Source organism: Canis lupus, chromosome 22 (genome assembly GCF_011100685.1).
Source record: "Canis lupus familiaris isolate Mischka breed German Shepherd chromosome 22, alternate assembly UU_Cfam_GSD_1.0, whole genome shotgun sequence".
NCBI lineage: Eukaryota > Metazoa > Chordata > Mammalia > Carnivora > Canidae > Canis > Canis lupus.
The window spans coordinates 30,818,363-30,841,387 of NC_049243.1; the positions used below are offsets into that span (position 1 = coordinate 30,818,363).

The 23,025-nt window shown below is 33.5% G+C and overlaps 1 protein-coding gene across 13 annotated transcripts in view; it reads right to left on the reverse strand.

Annotated features, from left to right (window-relative positions):
* MYCBP2 (MYC binding protein 2) overlaps positions 1–23,025 on the reverse strand; it is a 258,986-nt gene that overhangs the window by 116,327 nt on the left and 119,634 nt on the right. For all 13 annotated transcript variants that reach the window (XM_038569798.1, XM_038569796.1, XM_038569801.1 and 10 more), the window contains 11 exons: positions 22,050–22,184; positions 20,847–20,930; positions 19,508–19,604; positions 17,029–17,221; positions 16,207–16,481; positions 12,341–12,562; positions 8,924–9,115; positions 6,506–6,712; positions 5,320–5,451; positions 3,594–3,772; positions 1,098–1,240 (listed from right to left, as the gene is read on the reverse strand). In XM_038569798.1, the coding sequence (XP_038425726.1) occupies positions 1,098–1,240; positions 3,594–3,772; positions 5,320–5,451; positions 6,506–6,712; positions 8,924–9,115; positions 12,341–12,562; positions 16,207–16,481; positions 17,029–17,221; positions 19,508–19,604; positions 20,847–20,930; positions 22,050–22,184 (1,859 nt within the window). The remainder of the gene's footprint in view (positions 1–1,097; positions 1,241–3,593; positions 3,773–5,319; positions 5,452–6,505; positions 6,713–8,923; positions 9,116–12,340; positions 12,563–16,206; positions 16,482–17,028; positions 17,222–19,507; positions 19,605–20,846; positions 20,931–22,049; positions 22,185–23,025) is intronic.

Below are 23,025 nucleotides of genomic sequence, written 5' to 3' on the forward strand. Positions count from 1 at the left end.
GTGCCTCAGGTTACTCCTCTGTACAAACGAGTAATAACAGTACTTCCCTCACTGTATGTTACGAAGATGGGAGTTAATATATGTAAAACACTTAGAAAAATGCCTGCACATATTAAACACTACAAAAATGCTGTTATTAAGCTATATTGTCTTCTATTTTACCAAAGAAAGCATCTTGCTGATGGACATTTTAATCATTGATCTATGAGCATGATTCTGGAAAGATAAGTTGAGTCTAGGTTGAGATGACCTCTACATTAAAGGCCAATTATTCCCAAATACTTCTTTCTATATATGTTGTTGCATCAGAATAGGATGCACTTATTTAAAAATACAGTTTCCTAGCCCAACCCAAACCCCTAATTTGGATAGGTCAAACATTCTTTATTTTCAGCAAGTTTCCCAGGTGATTTACTAGGTGATTCCCAAGTGTACACTAGGCTTAGGAACAAATGTTACAGATAACAGTAAGGCTGGGTGGATAGCAATGAATCCTTTTGTAAATGAACTCTGCTGTCAGTGTAGAGGATGACTAGGTAACTAGATGGGGAGTGGGAGAAAGGTGGCTGTGAGATTGCTGGGATGTTATCCATCCATGAGGAAGAAGACACATGCCTGTACCATGGTAGCTTGAACTATGGAAGAACAGATAGGGGAATAAAAACTGGAGGGATGCCAGTGGAAGAATTCACAGAACTCAAATCAGATAAGTGAGTTTGGATTAGTCAGATCTTTGGGTGAATGGTGATATCATTACTGGAAATAGGACATATAGGAAGAAAACCACACCTAAAAGAGAAAACAAAATGCTTTTTGACTACTAAAGGAAGGATAAGGCAAAGACTCAGCTTAATGAAGAGTTTTTCTCTTATTAGATTAACTAAGAAAGTAACAGGTATAAGATAACTGGTTTTTACATTCTAAAAATCCTGCATATGGAGAGTATGGCTTATACAAAATGAATGTATATGTATGTACAGATCTACAATGAATAAAACACTCTGGGATTCTGTAAGATGGTTCCTCTCAGTAACTCTGTGTAGAAGTTACAGAATAAAGAATCTAAAATATGACTATTAAGAAAATAAAAGTCTTACCATCCACTGCAAGAGCTCTGTGCAAGAGGTCTTTTGCGGCTCGAACAACAGTGCTTACCACAGAGAGAGCTCTGCTACAGTTTTTATCTTCTTCGTTGGCTTTACTTAGAAGCTGGGATTGTAAATCTCCATCAAATTCACTCCTTTAAGAAGAGTAACACACGAGATTTTACATGGTAGGTAAAACATGATCTAACCCTCTTATCATATCTAGATTAGAGCTCCTCACTTAAAGTTAAAAAAGCTAAAGTTGTAACTATATAATTTCAAGAAGTGATAGGACTTCAAAGAAAAATAAAGCAAAGTAAGGAAATAAAGTTATTTTAAAATAAGACCACAGAGAGTCTATTTTAGGAACTGATATGTAAACAAAAGCCTGAATTATATTAAAGAAAAAAAAAGCTGAGGGAAAATATTCAGGTGAAAGGAAGAGTAAGATAAAAGCTGAGACAAGAACAAGATCAGCAAGTTTAAGGAACAGAGTGAAGACAAGTGTGACTAGAATGAAAGGAACATGGAGGGTAACAGGAAGCAGATCATATGAGCTTTGTACACCTCTGTAAGACCTTATAATTCATAATGGGATGGGAAACTGAGAGGACTCTGAGCAAAGGCAGAACTTGACCTGATGCACATTTCTGTAAGATTCCTCTGGCTGTACTGTGCAGAACTGACTGTAGTAGGAACACAGCAAAAGGAGGGGGCTGGTTAGAAGCTGTAAAGTTACCCAGGGAACAGTAGTGATGGTCTGGATTAAACTGTTAATTATGGGAGTCAGAAAAGGTCAGATTTAGAACATTTTACTTTGTTTAATTATTAATTAAGTTTAGAGACAGAGTGTGCACACATGGAGGGGGAAGGGCAGAAGGAGAAAGAATCTTAAGGAGACTCCATGTTCCAAGGGGCTTGATTGTACAACCCTGAGATCACAACCTGAGCTGAAATCAAGAGTCAGATGCTTAACCCACTGAGCCACCCAGGTGCCCCTAAATTTAATTAATTTTAAATTTAAAACTAAAGGCATTTAAAGCTTGGTGGCAAACATAAATAATTAAAACACTGTATTCTGTGTAAGAAATAAAGTCTAGATAGCAGATGCTTCTAAGGGGCTCTCCAACTTTTTGAAATATATAACTTCTGTGCATGATATGATTTTAATGCATGGTTTGAGATTATCATGGTGCTATGTAACAAAAAGTTTTTCACGATTGGGTAAAAGCACTAGAAAACGCTTGTATCTCGGCAGCAACACCCCACCAGGAAGCTATTTAACACCTACCATTTCTGTTTTATTTCACATGCAGAAAGGCAGGAGAAAAATCTACATCCAGGGTAATAGTTTTGTATTAATTGCCCAGTGTTCCCAGACTGTTTATGAAGGAAAAGAGGAAGCAGAAAGTCTCTGAAAGTGATACACAACCTTGGTGCTCTGAGGCTAAGTCAGGATGAGGGTAAATACAATAAATGGTACTCACTACCTAGGATTCTAGCTAATTCACTAAAAGAAAAACTCAAATAAGGTGACAAATGTATATTTAGATTTTTTTATTCCAAATTGTTATCTTTCTCTTTTTGTACTATTTACACAGGGAATGGATAAGAAACATATTATGTACTCTAGGACCCCAAGAACTGGATTCACAGATATCAAAATATACTACAGACTAGATCACAGGATCAAGGCAACACTAGTACTTGGATAGTTTATTGGATCATTAATTTTTGGTATTTTTTAAATGAAATTAATAAATTCCATTTAAATTGGAAACTGCAGACCACACACTACAAAATTGACAACAAATAGCACATATGCCCAAGACATAAAAATTTCAAAGATATTAAAGAAATAATGACAAAAACATTTTAAAGGATTCCCCTTTATAGTAAACACTGAATTTATTAAAATGAGATCTTTTTACATGAATTAGCACAGGTATGTGCAAGGCAGTTACATGTATAATTATAACTGTGCCTTTAGCATTTTTACCTTGGTAATAAACAGTACATCTTCTGTCACTTTAAGATAGTTCCCTTGTCTCTACATACACTTATCTATAGTAGAGTATTTATGGAATCACACACACTCACCTGTAGTAGAATACCTGTGGAATCACACACATTCACCTGTAGCAGAGTATCTGTGGAATCACACATACTCACCTATAGTAGGATATCTATGGAATCATACACACACTCACCTGTAGCAGAATATCTGTGGAATCACACACACTCACCTGTAGTAGAATATCTGTGGAATCACACATACACACTCACCTGTAGCAGAATATCTGTGGAATCACACACACTCACCTGTAGCAGAGTATCTGTGGAATCACACATACTCACCTATAGTAGGATATCTATGGAATCATATACACACTCACCTGTAGCAGAATATCTGTGGAATCACACACACTCACCTGTAGTAGAATATCTGTGGAATCACACATACACACTCACCTGTAGCAGAGTAACTGTGGAATCACACACACTCACCTGTAGTAGAGTATTTGTGGAATCTGTCCTCTGGTTTGGTTTGTGCCATTACTACTCAAGCTGCATGTGCTGAATGTGAATGTCACACCATCAGGGCACTGGACTGTGGTCATTCCTCCATCTCCGTTGGCTGTACGGCTTCCATAGTTCCTCAAGCGCACAGCATATTTAACATTTTCCTTCACGATAAAGATGTAAAACATGTTTATAAGGTACAGAGAATATAAAAAACCTGGACAAATATACTGAATTCCTTTGGCATATTTATAGATGATCTCATTGAACACATTTGTAATGAATCAAACAGAAAGATAAGTAACATCTACTGATGTTTATTTTCAAAGAAACTAAGTACTTCATGTACTTAGTACTTCATGTGCTTTAATCAAATGAATCCTTAAAATGACCTCATGAGGTAAGTACTATTACTATTTCTATTTTACAGATGAGGAATCTGAGGCACAGAGAAGTTAAGTAACTCATTCAAAGTTACACAGCTAATAAGATGGAACTAGCATCTGAATATAGGCAGTCTGAAGTAAGTTCCAGCTCTTACTCACAAGGTAAAGAGTATTAACTTAACAAAAGACTTAAACTAAATAATCTAACATTTTTCTTTGATGGGTTTAACTTTTGAAATAATTTCAAATGTGGGAAAAAAATAATAGTGAATCCATAGATTTTTTAATAGACACTTAAAGACAGAATTAGGTGGAAAGAAATGGGAAAAAATATTCATAAGCAAAAATTGTCTCAAATAAGATACACTGTGCATACAAAACATGAGATACAGACACTGGTGCCTTATGATCTATGATATAAACTTCATAGTGAAGATTTTTTGTTTTTTGGTACCTAAACTCTTTTTGATAATGTCTCTGATGAACTTATCTTATCCAAAATTCTGCTCTATAATAAAAATAATAATTTATCATTGAATTTAGAATTACTCCATTCATTGTAAATATTAAGTAAAATTTATTTTGCTTACTACTTATTTACTGCTATATAATAAAGTTATATGAATAAAAAACTTATATAAAGTAACAGTAACTTTAATAGTTAATACTCTATTAAGTCCACTTTATTAAAAAGTGAGTTTTGAAACAAGAGAAGGAAAGACAGGAACTCATATTTACTGAGATTCTATACTGTGCTAGGCAGGGAAACAAGTACTTTATTTCATTATTATTATTATTTTTTAAAGATTTTATTTATTTATTCATGAGAGACAGAGAATGAGAGAGGCAGAGACATAAGCAGAGGGAGAAGCAGGCTCCTCTTGGGGAGCCTGACATGGGACTTGATCCCAGGACCTCAGGATCACAACCTGAGCCAAAGGCAGATACTCAATCACTGAACCACTCAGGTGCCCCTTTATTCCATTATTTAATTTCATCTGAACAATACTACCATGTAGGGGCTTTCCTTTCCAATCACAGATAAGTCCCAGAGTGGTTAAATAATGATGTCCAATGTCTTAGAGCTACTATGTGGAATTGCAGGCATCTGAAGCTAGTTCTATCTGACTCCAAAACCTAACAATACTTTCTATAATACCAGATTTTAAGAGACCTTTTGCAAAAATAGAATATAATACAATATCAGGAGTACAGTAGTGACTCTATAAACATTTAAAGTACCACTAAGGAATATTTTTCATTACTTTTTAAGTTCACTACATAATAATGCCTCTTATTTACAAAAGAACCATAATTGAAATTACCTTTAAAGGAACAACTTTGTCAAGTCTGATTTCAGCTATATCACTGGGTGAATCATCTGTTGTATAGGTTCCTTTGACTAATTCTAGAGATGTCCATCTGTGAGAATGAGTTGAATCTCCTGCATGTTCACTCTAATTAAAACAAAACAAAACCCACCATATTCTTTATTGTTTTTAAGCAGTTTATTTTCTTGCATATAAAATTATCCATTAGCATTTCCCCATACACACTGAAGAAAAAATCTTTGGTATGCTAAACTATTTACTTTTATCTGATTTCCTGAGGACTCTACAACCTAAATTATTTAAATGGACTTTTCTCATTTGATGTCTTTTTTTTTTTTTTTTAAATTTTTTTTTTAATTTTTATTTATTTATGATAGTCACAGAGAGAGAGAGAGAGAGGCAGAGACATAGGCAGAGGGAGAAGCAGGCTCCATGCACCGGGAGCCCGATGTGGGATTCGATCCTGGGTCTCCAGAATCGCGCCCTGGGCCAAAGGCAGGCGCCAAACCGCTGCGCCACCCAGGGATCCTCATTTGATGTCTTAAAAAGATTCCCACTTCTTCATTAGAAGAGTGTGAATCTAATTATAGAGCCTAATGAAATAGGGAAATAAATTAATTGCTAAAAAGAATCAAGATACAGACAGATTTCTATTTATTATTAAATGATTTATATGGTACCTTTCTGTCCCATTTTAATAAAATTTTGTGAAAGCTCAGATTCTTTAAGTAATTTAGAGAAGATAGCAAGATACAGTTTAATCAATCAATAGTACCTTTACTAATAATCATCCACTAGCACTCTATGACAAAATTGTTTTAATCATTGGTATAGGTAATAATATCGATCTGAATATTGTTCTTGTTTCTTAAAAAACTACAATAGCAAAAAAAATTATACAGAAGTTATAATCAGGGGCTTAGCTATGTAATTTCTAATCTTTTCATTTAACATCTCCTCTGGAGAGGGGATGAAAGTGCAAAAAATACAAGGTAGAAGTGATCCAGAATGGCACATAAGCAATCATGCAAAACTGATCTCTTTGAATTTCTTACATGTCTGCCATGACTAATGACTAATCAGCTACCTCTCAAAGATTTGGGCAGCCTTACTATGATAAAGGTAGGTTCTAACACACAACCCCACACAGCAAGATGAACATGATAAGAGTGGTACTTACATCATCAACCAAGACCTCTAACTCATATTCGTGAATTCCACCTCCTCCATAGACAGAAAAACCAACTACAACTATTCCAGGTTTGTCTACTGAAAAACAGATTGCATCAGGGGACCCATTCCCAGTGTTCCAACTTCTTCCCTGACTTGTTTTTGTGAATCGGTTAGCACTGGCTTTAACAGAATGGAGAGAATTAAGTCCATCAACCTGGGAAAAACAAAAGCAATTACACATCAGTAGTCTGTACCTGAGCGTTAATAATAAACCTTTAACAAAACTACTCCCAAATTTCTAAGAAGTCCAAAAAGTAACCTACATTTAAAAAGTGGCTGTCAACCTTCCCAAACGTATATGCTACAGAGATTACCCAGCAATAAAACCAGATTTTATCATTCTAAAGTCACAGAATCAGTATCACCTGACAGTATTTTCTCCTCTTAGTCATAGCAAATGATACGTTTCACTTAATCTATAATGTTAAAACTATAAACTTGTAAGTTACTGCAGTCACAACATATTAATGAATACATCACAAACTTTGAAAAAAGATACCAAAATTTCACCAACATGCTATGGACCAACAGTTTTCCATCACTGTGACACAGAGCTCTAGGAATTTCAGAGATGGGTGGTCAAGAAAGAGGTGGAATCAAGTTTCCCCTCTGCAGTCAGACTATCCCTTCCCTTCCCTGTAACTTTCCTGAGACTTCAATTGCAGAAAATGTTCTGTGTCTTAAGTCTGAATAACCTGGCATTCAATATTTGAATATGTATACACAAGTACAATCCCACTAATTACCGCCTCATTAGAGAGGATCGGTGAACTTATTTTGGCTTCAAACCATTTTTTAATTATAGACCCTGCTTTTGATCTAAGTTGGCTGCAAGAAATTGGAAGACTGATAAGAGGAAGAAAACTGAAGTTTATGATTCTAGCAAGAATTTCAAACTGCTCTGTGAAGAAATATTGGCTAAGCCGGGACTTTTGGAGCCTTTCAAGTTGGTATATTAGGTACCTGCAATTTGGGAAATTCTTTTCCATTAAAAAAAAAAAAAAGTTAAGTTCACAGGGGAAAACTAGATAGTAACCTTCTGAGGGGGACTAATGCATTACAAACTTTATCTTCCAGGATCTGGTACAGAAGGGAAGTATATTATAGGTTTAATGACTAAGTGAAAAAACAAAAACTAAAATAAAACAAATTAAAAGTTTTCTGACAAAGCCTTCAATGATCTCCTACACCAAAGTCAAAGCTAACAAAGAAATGAAGGAAATGCTTCCCAGGGAGAAATATTAAAATATGCACAGGTGCATGTAATCATTCAGAAATCCTAGAGGCTAAACTGTCATTATGAATCAGTAATGAGTATAGACTGGATGGATGAATTCGGCATAGATTCTAAAATAAATCTATAAGTAAGAAAAAGTAAAGGCTAGGAATTATAAAAGAGAGAAAAGATGTTATTTGGCAAGCTGAATACATGCTAGCTATTAAACATTTATTTGATATATTTCACATTATGACATGATTTTTCAAAACCAAAATTCTGTCTGCTTTTTGCAGAAAAAATTAGAAAAATTCACTAAATTCTGTCAAAACATTTAGATAAATTGTACAACAGAGTAAGTAGGGCAGTGAAATGGTTAAAAATAATGTTACTTTAAAAAATATAAAAGCACTTTAATCCATTTCAGAGTAGTTTTCTCAAACACAATAATATTTGATCCTTTTAAAATTTTGTGAGGCAGCCTGGGTGGCTCAGCGCTTAGCATTGCCTTCAGCCCAGGTCATGATCCTGGAGTCCCAGGATCGAGTCCCATGTCGGGCTCCCTGCATGGAGCCTGCTTCTCCCTCTGCCTGTGTCTTTGCCTCTCTCTCTCTGTGTCTCTCATGAATAAACAAATACATAAATAATCTTAAAAAAATATTAAATAAAAATAAAATTTTTTGTTAATAGCTGTATACCAATGTGAGTACTTAATGTCCATTTTGCATATGTTATTTGTCTAGTGTCAGTCAAGTAGGCAATACCAAAGGTTTAAACCTCTTTACCTTCTCCACAGCATGTGTTCACTATTAGTAGCCCCATTTCTATTACTCATTACTTAGCAATGTGAATGATTTTTGCTTCTGTTGGGACATAGTAGTGAGGGTGTGCAGTGGAGCATATTAGTGGAAAACATACAGTTTGTATTACTGTGTCATCCTGGGTAAACATGAGAGAGGGAGCAAGCAAGAGCAGAGAAGAGGCATAAGGAAGGGAAAACCAAACAATTTAGCTTGAAGGTTTTGTTTTGTTTTAAAGAAAAATAATACAAATGGGATTAGTTTCTACAAAGTCAAAATATATGAAAAAATAAACTATTTGGAAAGTTTAAACGTGTGCTTATTATCCAGTCTCAAAATATAACACTACCTCAGATCCCAGGGCTGATGCTGTCAGTTCACTGACAATACTGGCCAGCAATCCACAGGTGTTGGAAACCAGGTGGGAGGAGAAGAGCTCATTTTCTCTCCTCAAACTGTTCCTGACTGGGAGCACAACAATAACCAGCATTTTCTCCAGAACTTCACGGAAGCTTGTCATACCTGAGATATTCTCTTCACTCTATGATACATGAAAAAAAAAAAAAAGTTCCAAGATACTACTCTTTATTTTACTTCACGTGAGTACTCAACTGCAAATCTTATCTTTCTAGATGACACTCTTTTTTTTTTTTTTCTAGATGACACTCTTAAAATTCAGGCTTGACTCTATGTCTATAAATCCATTCAGTTGTATGCGGAGCCACTTAATTTACTTTTTTACTTAGAAGTTCTTTTTTCAATTATTCTGTGTATCATAAAAGTACATCTCTACAACATGTTTGGTTATTAGCTTTGAGTCATTTTCACTTATTCTCATTGTCTTATTTAACTTCTCAATAACAACTGTGTATAACAGAAAAACACTCCTACCTAAAAAGTTATTTTTATAGGACAAGATTCCAATCTAAGATAATTATTTCTGGTATATTTAGAGGGAAAGCAATTGAGAGAAATAATCTGTACAAGTCTATTTTCTGGTAAAATTCCTTCTGGATATGCATGTAATAAAAATATGGAACTCTACTACAAATATTCTTGTGCAGTTTTACATTTTCTACCATACTTGATTTTCTAAGTGAAGATAAGAAATTTCGACCCCTACCTATGGAAAATTTTCAAGATAAGAAATTATAAAGTCTCATTAAAGACCAAGGGGAAAATACATTTTTCCCCCAGAAACAAGAAAGGATGATTAATTGATATCCAGCATGAACACTAGTTTTTTTTTTTTTTTTCCACCCTTGATATCTGTTAGACCCCTATGGACAGGGAGCAAAATGCATCGGATTTCCTGAGGGCGCCAATTGTGAGCAATGACCTTTACAATTTTTTTGTGGACTAGCAAATCAAACAATTTGGGATTTAGTTCTAATTTCTTCATAGTGCCTCAACTTCTGCAAAATCAACTTCTGCAAAATAGCATATAGTTCTATGATTCTGTTATCAAAATCACCTGGTTGCCCCGAGTAGGCAAGTTCCTCCACAATACTTACATATCAGACTGCTGTATGAGATGTAACATATGTAACAAATTCAACAGATTTCATTGTCATAAAAATCTCAAGGTAGAAGAGAGTCTTTAACCAGTCTTCCCAAGACAAATCAAATATGTAAATGAGTGAACATTCAATCCACGACAGAAAATTAAGTAACTTTTCAGTTAAAATCATCATGAACCTTATTATACATCTTTCTTAATTTACAATCTTAGGCTGAACAAAAAGTCACTTAGAGATAATCTTCCAACTTTAAATTATTTCTATTACCATTTGAATAAGATTACCATAACACATCAATTTCTTCTGTAATTAATTTTCCTGGCTTTAAAATAAACAATTCTTGATTTTGTTAAAATTATAATTCTTCTACCCTTTAATATCACTTTGATTCTCCAGAAACTTTATTTTTTGGAACTTCTCAGAAAATCAGTTTTGGATGAAACTCAATCCCCAATTGTACTCCATAATCAATAATCTTGGAAAGGTTTTATTAAGGGGATGAGTGCAGTGTTATTTATTTAGTTATACTCACTTTGTTTCTAATTAGTAACTAACAGGATTAATACAAGAAGCTTTCCATATAATCTCAAAATGGAGTTAATAGTGTCAATGTTTTAGTTGAAGAATCAAGAAAAAATATATGTATATATACATGTATGCGCATCATTTGCCACTTAAATTTTAGAAAAAGGAATTCATTCACCAGTGGTGGGGAATGCAAGCTGACACTAGCTTTCTGGAGAGCATTTTGGTAATTTGTAGCAAAGCCTTGAGGTATTTTCCTTTTACTTAGGAGTTTTTTCACTCCTGATGATTTAATCTGGAAAAATCATCATGAATATGCATAAAAATACAGTCAATGATATTTTCAGAAGCATGGTTAAAATCCCAACATTCTGGGAAAAATCTAAATATAAAGATTAAATTATGCTATGCACAAATGGTAGAATCCTGTAATACCTACTAAGAGAAGGATACATACTATCTTCATAAAATATTAAGAAATACAAATATACTATTAATTATTAATAATTACCAAATGTTTATAGTTCTGAAAATTCTTAAATATTTTTAAATTTTACTATACTTTTAAGGAAAACACTGCAACACTAAAGTGAATTCCAAAAGAAAAACCCATAACTTTATCACCTAAGTGTTATTTTCACTTCTCAGTATTCTCTTTCAAAGTATGTATTACATAAATATTACAAAATAAATACACCTTTTGCAGACATAGTTTACACAGTCATACCAAAGTATATATACCTTAGTTTCTGAGATTCTAATTTAAAAATGTAAAACATCACTTTTTTTTTTTTTTTTTTTTGAAGATTTTACTATTTGAGAAAGCACAGGGGTGGGGGGAGAGGGAGGAAGGGTCTCCTCAGAGTCTCACCAGTTTAGGACTTCATAAGAGAAGAAAATTAATTTTTTCCTAATTTTTTTTCAAATAAATCCGTACCTCAATTCATTCACATTTAATTTCTAGTAAGGCTGAAATTCTTCCCATGCTGCCTTACTCTCTAAAGTCCCTCTTATAATTACCCTTATTATTTCTATGGTAATTCTACAAAGGTATTTTATTAATTGCAAATTTTCTTCCCATTCTATTACTGTCCTTCATTCTATATATCACATTTTTCTCATAATTTGTGTTGCTCAGTCAACAGAAAATTGCTACTGTACAATAATTAGGATAACTATTGTACATATTTTACCGCTTCTTTTTGGCTTTAATTTTAAAGAGTACTTCTCATCAACTTGACAGTGTTATATATGGTTTTCTTGTATATTTAATTTTTCTCTATAGTGCTTTCTAATAAACCAGAAACAGTTGGTACTGTGACTACCGTTTTAGAATATTTATTTTAACACACTAACATGTTACGGAAAAAGTTTCAAAAGTTGATTTGTTTCCCTGGAATTCTATCTTGGCAATCTAAAATATTAGAATATAAAAGTTGGCTTACAGTATATGCAACTTTCAATGGTTTGGCAAATAACAAATATATGGGAATTCATAACTCTCAAATTTTTTTATAGGTTAGGTTTCATTCAAAATTAGAACTAGAGAAAAAATTGAGGATTTATAGGTAAACATGAGAAAATTTTCCCCCTGAATTTTAGCTCTTCTTATGAAACACATAGTTATTTGGTAAATACCAATATTGAAGCACCAACTTAAATAGGCCCTCATTTGTGGTTTTATTGCTTCAGTATAAAAGATACTTCAGTAAAACACCTACCTGACTGAGTTTTTCCATATGTGATACCAAAAGGGGAAACCGGTGAACTAGTGTTGAATCATTCTCTGTGCTAACTTGTTTAACAATTGATCGTAGTAGTACCTCTCCATCATATGCAATAGGGAAGATAGAAGTCAGCTTAACAGAAGTGTGGCACAGAGCTGACATAACAGCTGCAAGCAATCGGCTACTTGAGGTCTTGAAGTTTGCTTCTTGGATATCCTTTTAAGAACAGAAATATGCACCACCAAAGAAATATGGCATCAGTATAATCCATATTTTAGGTTATACAAAAGGTAAACAACCTTTAAAATTATAACAAAATTTTATAGCATTAATGGTTGTGTTATGGAATTTAATTATATCAATACTTTTAAACACAATTGTTTAAGTTACTACCCAATGAAGATGGAGAATTAAATATTGTCAAGAAAAATCAGTCTCCTATTCTTCAATCAACAACTTTATATATCCCTAGAATCACAGTCCTCTTTAGCACTACGCTCAATGAACAACATTGAAAAGCCCCAATTGGGGATCCCTGGGTGGCGCAGTGGTTTAGCGCCTGCCTTTGGCCCAGGGCACGATCCTGGAGACCCGGGATCGAATCCCATGTCGGGCTCCCGGTGCATGGAGCCTGCTTCTCCCTCTGCCTATGTCTCTGCCTCTGCCTCTCTCTCTCTCTCTCTCTGTGTGTGTGACTATCATAAATAAATAAAAATAAAAAAAGAAAAGCCCCAATCGGTATATATCTAAGTCATGTCCAAAAAAACAAGTACTGAAACTACTTTCTTCAAATAATAACTGATTTAAATTGTAATTCTGTGCTACTATAACATTTCATTAATGTTAATGCACATAATGAATAGCCACTATAATACACATCTCACGAAGGTCACAAAATTATGTCATCACGTTTTATGGTTTATTCAGAAAAATGAATAGCATACTTACAAAACTTTTAATTTATTTGAGGGAGAGAGAGAAGGAGCGAGCAAGCAGGAGCAGGGGAAGTAGCAAGGGGAGAAGGAGAAGTAGACTTCCTGCTGTGCAGGGAGCCCCATGCAGGACTTGATCCCAGGACTCTGAGATCCAAACCTGAGCCGAAGGCAGATACTTAACAGACAGAGCCACTCAAGCATCCTAGATTCTTAACAAAATTTATCAAGTTAGGATATCCTAAATCACAAAAACCATGTATACACAGTTCATCAAACATCTGTGTTACAAATTCAGGCTAAAAGTAACATCCTATATGTTAAACCAACATTTGTTAAAGTTAAGTCTGTCTATAACCTGTTCAGTGGCAAAGAAAACAGCCATATGAGAATGGACAGGTTGAGAGTAAGTTGTGCATTTGTCCAGGCAATAATCTTGCCCCAGGAAACTGGTAAAATACACTACTCTGTTGTAGAACATGGATGAACCTGGAGGACATTATAATGAGGGCAATAAGCCACTCACAGACAAAATATTGCACGATTCCACTTATATGAAGTATCTAAAATAGTTAAACTCACAGAAGCAGAGAATAGAATGGTTGGGACGAGGGGGCAAGGGGGAGTTGGATGTTAAATGGGTATAAAGTTTCAGTTATGAAAGATAAGTAAGCACTAGTGATCTGCTGTACAACACTGTACCTGTACTTAACAATATATTATATGCTCAAAATGTGCTAAGGGATAGCTCTCATGTTAAGTGTTTCTGCCACAATGAAATACATTTTTTTACACCAAGAATAAATTCAGTATGCAAATAGCTTTACAAATAGTAATAATAAAATAAAAACAAAGTTGCCTACCCAGATGTCATCACTGAAATATCTTTCAAATAGGCTAGGATGCTTTGGTGATGACAGTGAACTTTCTTAGGGGGGAGAAGGGCCAGAACTTCTACTACAATGTTGAATATAAGTGGTGAGAATGGTCACCTTGTGCCTCGTTCCTGAACTTAGGGAAATATTCAATATTTCACCATTAAGTATGAGAGTAATTACAGATTTTTTAATTTATATTTTTCTTTTATCCTTTATAATCCTAGATTGAAGAAGTTTTCTTAAATCCTAGTTTGCTGAGAAGTTTTCATCACCGAAAAAAGTGCTGATTTTGTCAAAACAAAATTTTCATTATCTATTGAGAAGATTATACCATTTTCCCCGTTTATTCAGTTAATATGATTAATTACTTTGATTTTTGGACACTAAACTAACCTTGCATTTCTAAGAAAACCCCTACTGGGTATGACATATTTTTTTTATATTACTGGATTTGATTTGATGTTATTAAGAGATTTTATATCTATGCTTGAGTAATGATTGTACTAATTTTTTCTTTTAAAGCCTTAGTCAGGTTTTGGTATCAGGGTAAGGCTTACTTGACAAGGCTAGTTGGGAAAGGTCTCCTATATTTTCTGAAAGAATCTGTAAAAGATTGATGTTATTTCTTTCTTATAAGTTTAATAGAATTCACCAATGACAGTTTTCTGGGTTGGGAGTTTTCTTTGTGGGAAAGTTTTTGATAATGAAGTCAATTTTTTAATGGATATAAGGAAATTCAGATTTTTTCTATTTCTTATTGTGCTAGTTTTGGTTAAGATGTGTTTTTCAAGACATCTGGTCTACTTTAACTGAAGTTACAAATTACTAACAGAAAGTTGTTTATAATAATTCCCTTATCATTTTAACGTTGTTGGATCTACAGTGATGTTCCCTGTTTTCAATCCTGTTCATGGTAGTTTATGTTTTTTCTTTATCTCTTGTCTCTAATCAGACTTGGTTTTAATTTCAAAGAACCAACTCTTTGTCAATTTTCTCTATTTTCACTTTACTGGTTTCTGCTCTTTATTATTTTCTTCCTACTTTGGATCTGCTAATTCTTTCTGATTTCTTTAGGTGAAACGTAGATCACTGATTTTAAACCTTTTTTCATTGCTATTAAAAGCACAAACTTTTCAAGCAATGCTTCAGCTACATCTCACAAATTCTGATGTTATGCTTTTATCTTTCAGTGTAAAATAGTTTCCAATTTCCTATGAATTTCTATGTTGACTCATTGATTACTTAGAAGTGTTATCTATTTTCCACATATTCACTGCCTTTCTCAATATATTTTGCTATTGCTTTATTTAGTTCTGTTGTGGTCTGAAACTCTTTAATTTTAATCTTTCGAAATTTACTAAGACTTGTTTTATGGCCTAGCATATGATCTACCTTTTTGATGAAAATAACATGTATTCTGCACTTGAACATTCTGTCTTATAACTGTCAGTGAAGTCAATGTGGTTGACAGTGTTGTTCAGATCTTCTATTTTTCTACTGAATTTTTGGTCTACTTACTGAAAGAGGAGCACTGAAGTCTCCTAGTATCATTGTGAATTTGTCTATTTCTCCCTCTAATTCTGTCAGTTTTTTTGCCTCAAGTATTTTGAAACTGATTTGGAGCATACGCATTTATGAGGCTTGCAGTTTCCTCATAAATGAATGATGTTATTAGCAAGCAAGTTCACTCACAGCTCTCCCTCTTGACCATTCTGCAGATATGGGGGCGGCAGGAGCTGTGTTTCTGGTGCTAATCTTGCTCTTACATCCTCACTCACAGTTGTTCTTGTTCTTACATACACACGCCCACCCACAAATTCAAAGAGCAAAATCAGCAGCCGCACAATGTGCCTGCCAATTTTATAACTAAAAATGATAAATGAAGCAGAAAAAAAAATGTCCTTCAACTTTGTTGTTTAAGTCACACATACCAAGCCAATGTCCTAATTTACCTTTTATAAAATTAAGAAGATTGAAGCTACAGCATTTTCTTGAAGAATATTAAGTAATATATTATATTTTCAACGAACATTTTACAAACTTAAATTACCTGATCCAAACAATTCAGCAGATCACAAAGGCAAGCCCACTGTAAGGCAGGAGTTGGGTAGAAAGAATGAAAACAGGCAGTAAAGGTATTATGACACTCCTGAAGAACAGCTTCTAGGAGACTCAAAGGTTGACTGAGATATCCTTGAGGATCATTATCCAACTTCACCATGCAGTGATCGACTCCTTCTGATAAAATTTTTCTTAACAAAGTTCTGGTTTTTCCAATACATTCTGCTAATTTGCTAGTTTCTTCCACAACTGCTTTTCCTGTAGCTTTGTGGGAACAAAGCAGATTGCTAATTAACTAGAGTAATAATAAATATGCAATATAAAAATATTTTTACTAGAGTAAAAATAAATATTCAAGTAATTTCTTATATAGCTAAAGATCACAAATACTCATAACCTAGAGATGAAACAATTTAGAGATTAAATGAGGTCCAAAATTATTTCTTTTAAAAATCTAAGTAGGGCAAAACCAAAAAAAAAAACCCCACAACCAAAACCAAACCAAAACAAAAAACCCCCGAAACAATGGTTTCAGTAAAGTTCAAATGAGTTGTTCAAAAAATTTCTATTTGATTAAATCTGCTGAAAATATTTCATATTATAGTTATGCTTTAGCCTAACATAACTTTTTGTTAACAACATAACACGTAATCTGTTTTATTCTTTGTAAGTAAATACAAAGCTTTCTCCCCTCCTTTTGGCAGAAAATTAAAGGCAGGTGGGGATCTTAAACTCTTGGTTATCCCTATATAGACTTTCCCAATGTGTCAAATATTTTCTCCCTAAAGTAATTTAAAAACATGCTTTATACCTGATACTGGATAAATTTCACAGGTATAGACACGCAATAACCTCAGACAACAGGTACCCACAAAGCGCAGCCTTTCTAGATCTAGAAGTGTAGCTGTGAATTGGAATCCTTTTAATCCTCTAAGTTCTTCAACTCCTAAGACCAAGGTGGTCCAGCTCCAGTGAAGAATACTCAACAATGACTCAAAACATTCCTAATCCAGAATACGAAAAAACAGATAACAATTAGTTCAAATCATACCATAGATTCAATCAAATGGAAAAACAACATTCAACTTCAAGACTTTATTTGAACTTCTTTACTGAGTTTTGATTAGCCCAAATAATGGATATTCTATTAGTTCATTTATCAAATTACCATGAGGAGTATCTCTGAAGCTTGACAAAAAAGGTAGGTAGTCATGTATAAAAACAACATCCTATAGTATTTGCCTATTTATTTTTATAAAGATTCATTTATTTATTTGAGAGAGAGTAAGAGAGTGTGCGAGCAAGTGGGGCTAGGGGTTAAGGAAGAGAATCTCAAGCAGATTCTACATTTAGCATGGAGCCCGATTCAGGGCTGGATCTCATGACCTGTGAGATTATCACCTGAGCTGAAACCAAGAACCAAAGGTTTAAACAAAAGAGCCACTCAGGTGTTCCAATATTTGCCTATCTAAAAATAAAATTTTTAAGTTTTTCTGCTACCAATCTATATAATTTATCATGTAAGTAAGCAAGGGAAAAAATTAAAAACATTTACTGGAAAGCAAAATTAAACTCTACCCTGTTACCACAGTATTATATAGGTAAGTCAAGTATTTAAAACCCTATAATAATTTTTAATATAATAAAGTGTTTTACTTAGTATTAGGTATCAGTGACAGTACAAATAACTTATTTTATGTCTACATATTAAGTTTTACCATACAGACTGTAGCCAACCTTTGATAAACAAGTTAATAGGTGATAAAAATACTAGATGATTGCAAAGCAAAGCAATCATTCCCTAATAACTACTAAATTCCAGTCCTCTGATATAGTAACACCAAGAGTAAGAGTTTACAGTTTAGCTTTTTAAAGAAATAGTTTCATGTATTTCTAACGACCACAAAACCTCTTAGACATAAATATCAAACATTACTAAGCACAGAAAAAGAGATCACTGAAAAAGACACACAGAGTCAAGACACTTATTTGGATTAAAAAATATCAAGCTGCTCTTCATAGTTAAAGGATGCCAAGATACCAAGGAGACAAAGTTCTTGGAATCTCTAGTTGTAAGCACTATCTCTATATACTATCACAGATCTTTTGTTAGGTCATTTGGTATGATATATCAAAATTTAAATCTGCACACTTCCAGTAGAAATATTCACATAAGTATGTAAGTAATCAAAAATGCACATGTAAGAACATAATAGTCCTTTGATATGTATAGCGTTGACTAAATTTTAGGAGTACAACTATTCTATGGGACGCTATGCAAATACAAAAAGATAAACACAGGGCCAAATATACCTCTAACATGAATTACGTCCTTAGTACTACGAGAATTTTAAAAAAGGAGGTGCGAAGCTTTATCATTACAAACAATCAAGGAGGCTGTATAGCATACTGTATATATAGACTCACAAGTTTGCATATGTATAAAAAATGGTCTGGAAGAATATACATCAAAATGTAACAGAGTGATGGGGAAAGAATTTTGGTATACTGCTAATATAGTTCTATCCCTACTCCACCCTCTGTGCTCAACCAGGAATGTGTATTAATCTTGTGAATTGAAAAACTAACTTTAAAAAAAGCATTCTTCCTATGTATCTTAGGAATATGAGAGACCCACCAACTACATTAATAAATCACACTCTTATAGTGCCTTACAATTTAAAAAGCATTTTTGTATCCCTTATCTCATTAGAAATTCATAAGGATGCTATCACACAGTTTATTCAGATAACTGGCATAAGAATGCTCAACTAAGAAATGAAAGAACAAGAACAAGAAGTTAACACAGACTTCCTGGGCAGACCATGATCTCTCAATTACATCATGTTGGCTTTCCATTCTATACTGGTAACACCAATAATGTAGCATATCTTTAAATGTAGAATGTGGATGGTCAAGTAGTTCAAAAGAGTCCTTAGTCAGATAAACAACTCTTCTATTTAGTACCTCAAGCATTAGACTAGCATTTTTTGTAATATCAGCCTTAACTTTTTAACTCCTTCAGCATATGGATTCATACATGATTTACTAGAAAACCCACCAGTTACATCAGTTCATGCTAAAGTCCATGTTAAAGTCAGCCAACATTTCTATTTTCCTATCACTTAAAGGACATACTCTTTGGCCAGGGATATCATTGCGGATACAAAAACAAATCTGAGTTCATAAAACCATGCTGAGATAAACTCTTAGAAGAGTGGCTAAATGTTAAAATTCAAAATGAAATGGAGCCCTGGACAAAAAACCTAAAATTTTAAAAAATGGCTTACCACTGAGACAGTTCTTGCAAAAGATCGCTTTAAAATGTGTACAGGTTCACTGGTTTGCTGTTTGCCTTTTGAGGCACTGCCATCACTGGTTGGAAGTCTGAAGGTAGTAGAGACACATAAATTTGTTGGAAAGTCCAACAACATTTTTCTTTTCAAACTATACAGTTTTGCAATAGCAAAATATGCTATTCAATATAGGTGCTATATTACTAAAATTATTCAACCAGTGTACCCAGGAGTAGCTCGAGCAACTTATAATGTTTATAATGTTTATAATGTTTCATGTTACAAATATTAATAATAAATTGCATAAAAACCCCAAAAATTTCTTGGGAAAAATGAGATTTATACCACTTAGATTCTCAAAACAATTAGTAGGGAAGAGAGACATGAGAGATAGTCACTATTCTAGAGGTATTTCTTTATAATTTTACTACTCATAGAATGACATTTTTTAGTAAGGGTATATCTATTTGAATTCTTCATTCTAAATATTATTGCAGTAATCTACTAGAAATAGATGGATACATAGTCATATGCTTCCATAAATGTCTCAAATTACCATGTCTTTCATTACCATGAAGTAATTAAAATTCTGAAATAACATTATTAACATAATAAATATCACTTGGACAAGTTATTATTTGATAGTTCAATTAAAGGAAAAAATGTTCAGCAGTAAGGGATTTTCTCTGCTTTTTTAAAGATGTATTTATTTATTTTAGAGTGAGAGAGAGCAAGAGAGAGTAAGTTGCAGGGAGGGGAAAGAGAGAGGGAGAGAGAGTTACAAGTAGACTCGGTGCAGAGCGTAGATCCCGACACAAGGCTTGATCCTACTACCCTGAGATCAGGACCTGAGCCAACACCAAGAACTGGATGCTCAATTGACTGTGCTAACCAAGTGCCCCTCAGCAGTAAGGGATTTTCTAATTCATTCCATCATAGCACGAACAGGAAACGTAAGACTTCAGTAAATCAACCAGGACTGCATCTAATGTCCCCACTCCAAATTCATTGCTCTAACACATATTTTTGTTACTTTATAATATTCTGAAATGAGTATGAAAATCCACAAATTGAAAAATAAGTTATTAAAATACTGTTAATGGTGTAATACAATCTGAGTCATGAGGTAAAATTTAAAGTTAAGCTTGATGTAGAAAATGTTTTAAAATATGTGAAATATTAAATGTTTTTGTTAGTAGTAGCTATATTTCTACTGGTATATTATAACTTGCTGAATGCTTCAAATAATTTCTCTCATGTCATATTTTATAGTATCCTAGCTCATTAAACAAAGGAATAAATCATATTAATTTACTGTAAATATGCTAAATACCTGTATAATAATTGAGGTATCTGACCAGCATTAACATCTGTACCATTATTTGATTTCTTTGAACTCTTAAATTGGAAAACCACCCTAAGAAGAGAAAAAATAACAATGATACCAAAAAAACATGATTCAAGATCTATGAAAAAAAATAAGAAATTTGACAATCATATTTTCAAATCCTATGTAAAAGAACTGAGATTCATTCTTTAAGGAAAAACACAAATAAAAAGGAATTGTTTTTATTTTGTTCAAACTCTCAATGGCTTAATGAATAAAATGAAGGAATTAAGCCTGATCAAGAACTCCTGGATAAGCTGCTGTTCTGCCCCTCTCTCATCCCCACAGCTCAACTTTAACTAGAACTATAAGATTTTAACAAAATATTTCATCTTACAGTTTAAACTCTGTTCAACCATACACGTGGTAAGTTTTAGCTTCAAAGTTCTGGGATATTCCAAAGCTCAGTGAACTGCATATGGAATCACACAGTCCACAATCAAAAGCAGTCTCCCCAGTGCTAGGACACAGTCTTAGAGTAAGTTTGAAAGCAATATTTTACAGCAGGTTTAATTTTTCTACAGCGTTCTACTTGAACATTCAGGAACAGAGTTTCCCTCATTAATTAGTCTGATCTGGTTTTGGTAAGCTTTGTTATGAAATGAACTATTTGAAATATATTATTACATAACTTATACTCATTTCAAATAGTTTATGCTCAAGAAAAGTAAGGAGTAAATTGAATTTCTCTTCTAAATGATGGCCCTTTCAAATACACGAATCCAGAGTACTGAGAATAAAGGCTGGACTCAGAGTCAAGAGGTTCCAGGTCCAGATTTCATTCCCCCACACAGCAGTGATATGATGTGCAGCAAATCACTTTACCCTCCTGTCTCTATTCCTGAGTGGAAAATGGAGCTAAGAAAGCCTCACAAAATTGCTGAGGGCATCAAATGAGAATATAGATATGAACAACGTAACACCCAGAAATACATACAAATGACAAACTACAAGAGTAAAGAACAGCAGTCTCTCCTTGTTTTGTCTAGACCTTCATTTGGCATGAGACTGCATAAATTTAATATTTGGCAGTCATAGTACATTCTAGACTGACATTTTTATCTTCCTGAAAGATCTCTGAGCTTCTAAAACAATATTCTACTATCGAAAATAAGAGTTGCTTTAGTAATACTTAAACATTTTGCTTACCCATCATCTGTGGTAATAGAAGCTTGTCCATGAGATCCACAGTCACTACTAGGTCCAGACACTCGAGCCCATGCTACATACCACCAACCAGCTTGCAAGAGAACTGGTTCATCAAACATCATTGCATATTTTTCTCTGACAGAAAAATTAGTGAGTCAAAGACAATGCCTTTGTACTTCTCTGTTTTATGTATTTATTTGTTTTAAATTCTTTATAAACAAAATGTGAAAATCATTGTGTGAGATTCTTATTGAACATCATTAAAAAACCTTCTATTTAAAAGTTGGAAAAAAATTAAAAAATTTGTGTTACAAACAATTTGTGTCATAGTGATGGCACTCTTCACCTTGAATTCTAAAGTTTGCTTAAATGTTATAAAACTCTCATATTAAAATAACACAAAAATGTTTTTAAATTATTGTTAAAAAAACAAACACCCATTCCAGTTTAGTTGGAAAATGAAGATGCTGCCTAGATCACAGAATAGTTCTGAGGACTGAGCAAATTCAGATAAAGTATTTGGAGCTGTGCTTGTCACATAATAACCACACACAAAAAATTTTACTGAAACAGAAGGAGAAAAATCTTGTATACATATGGAGATCTGATAGATATACACAAGTTATAAAGTTTTAGGTAATAGAATATAGTGATTTTAGCTGGGATAGAGAAAAGAATTAAGGGTATTTGAGGATGGGAACAAATTCACACAATGAAGAGGTAGAAAAGTACAAAACAGGACTTGACAATGACAAGATGTCCAGTTAGGTTAAAGTATGAAGACATATTTAAAAATGTGGTAGGTAAAAAGTTAAAAAAGATGTTGTAAAACATCTTGTTGTAAAGTCCTTTGCTTTGTTAATAGAGAAATGAATAAAATCTAGATGATTCTCCATATGTGAAAACAGTATATTTTTGACTCATAATCATATGCTCAAATTAGAAACACTAAATGATAATGGCATCTTAAGGCTTT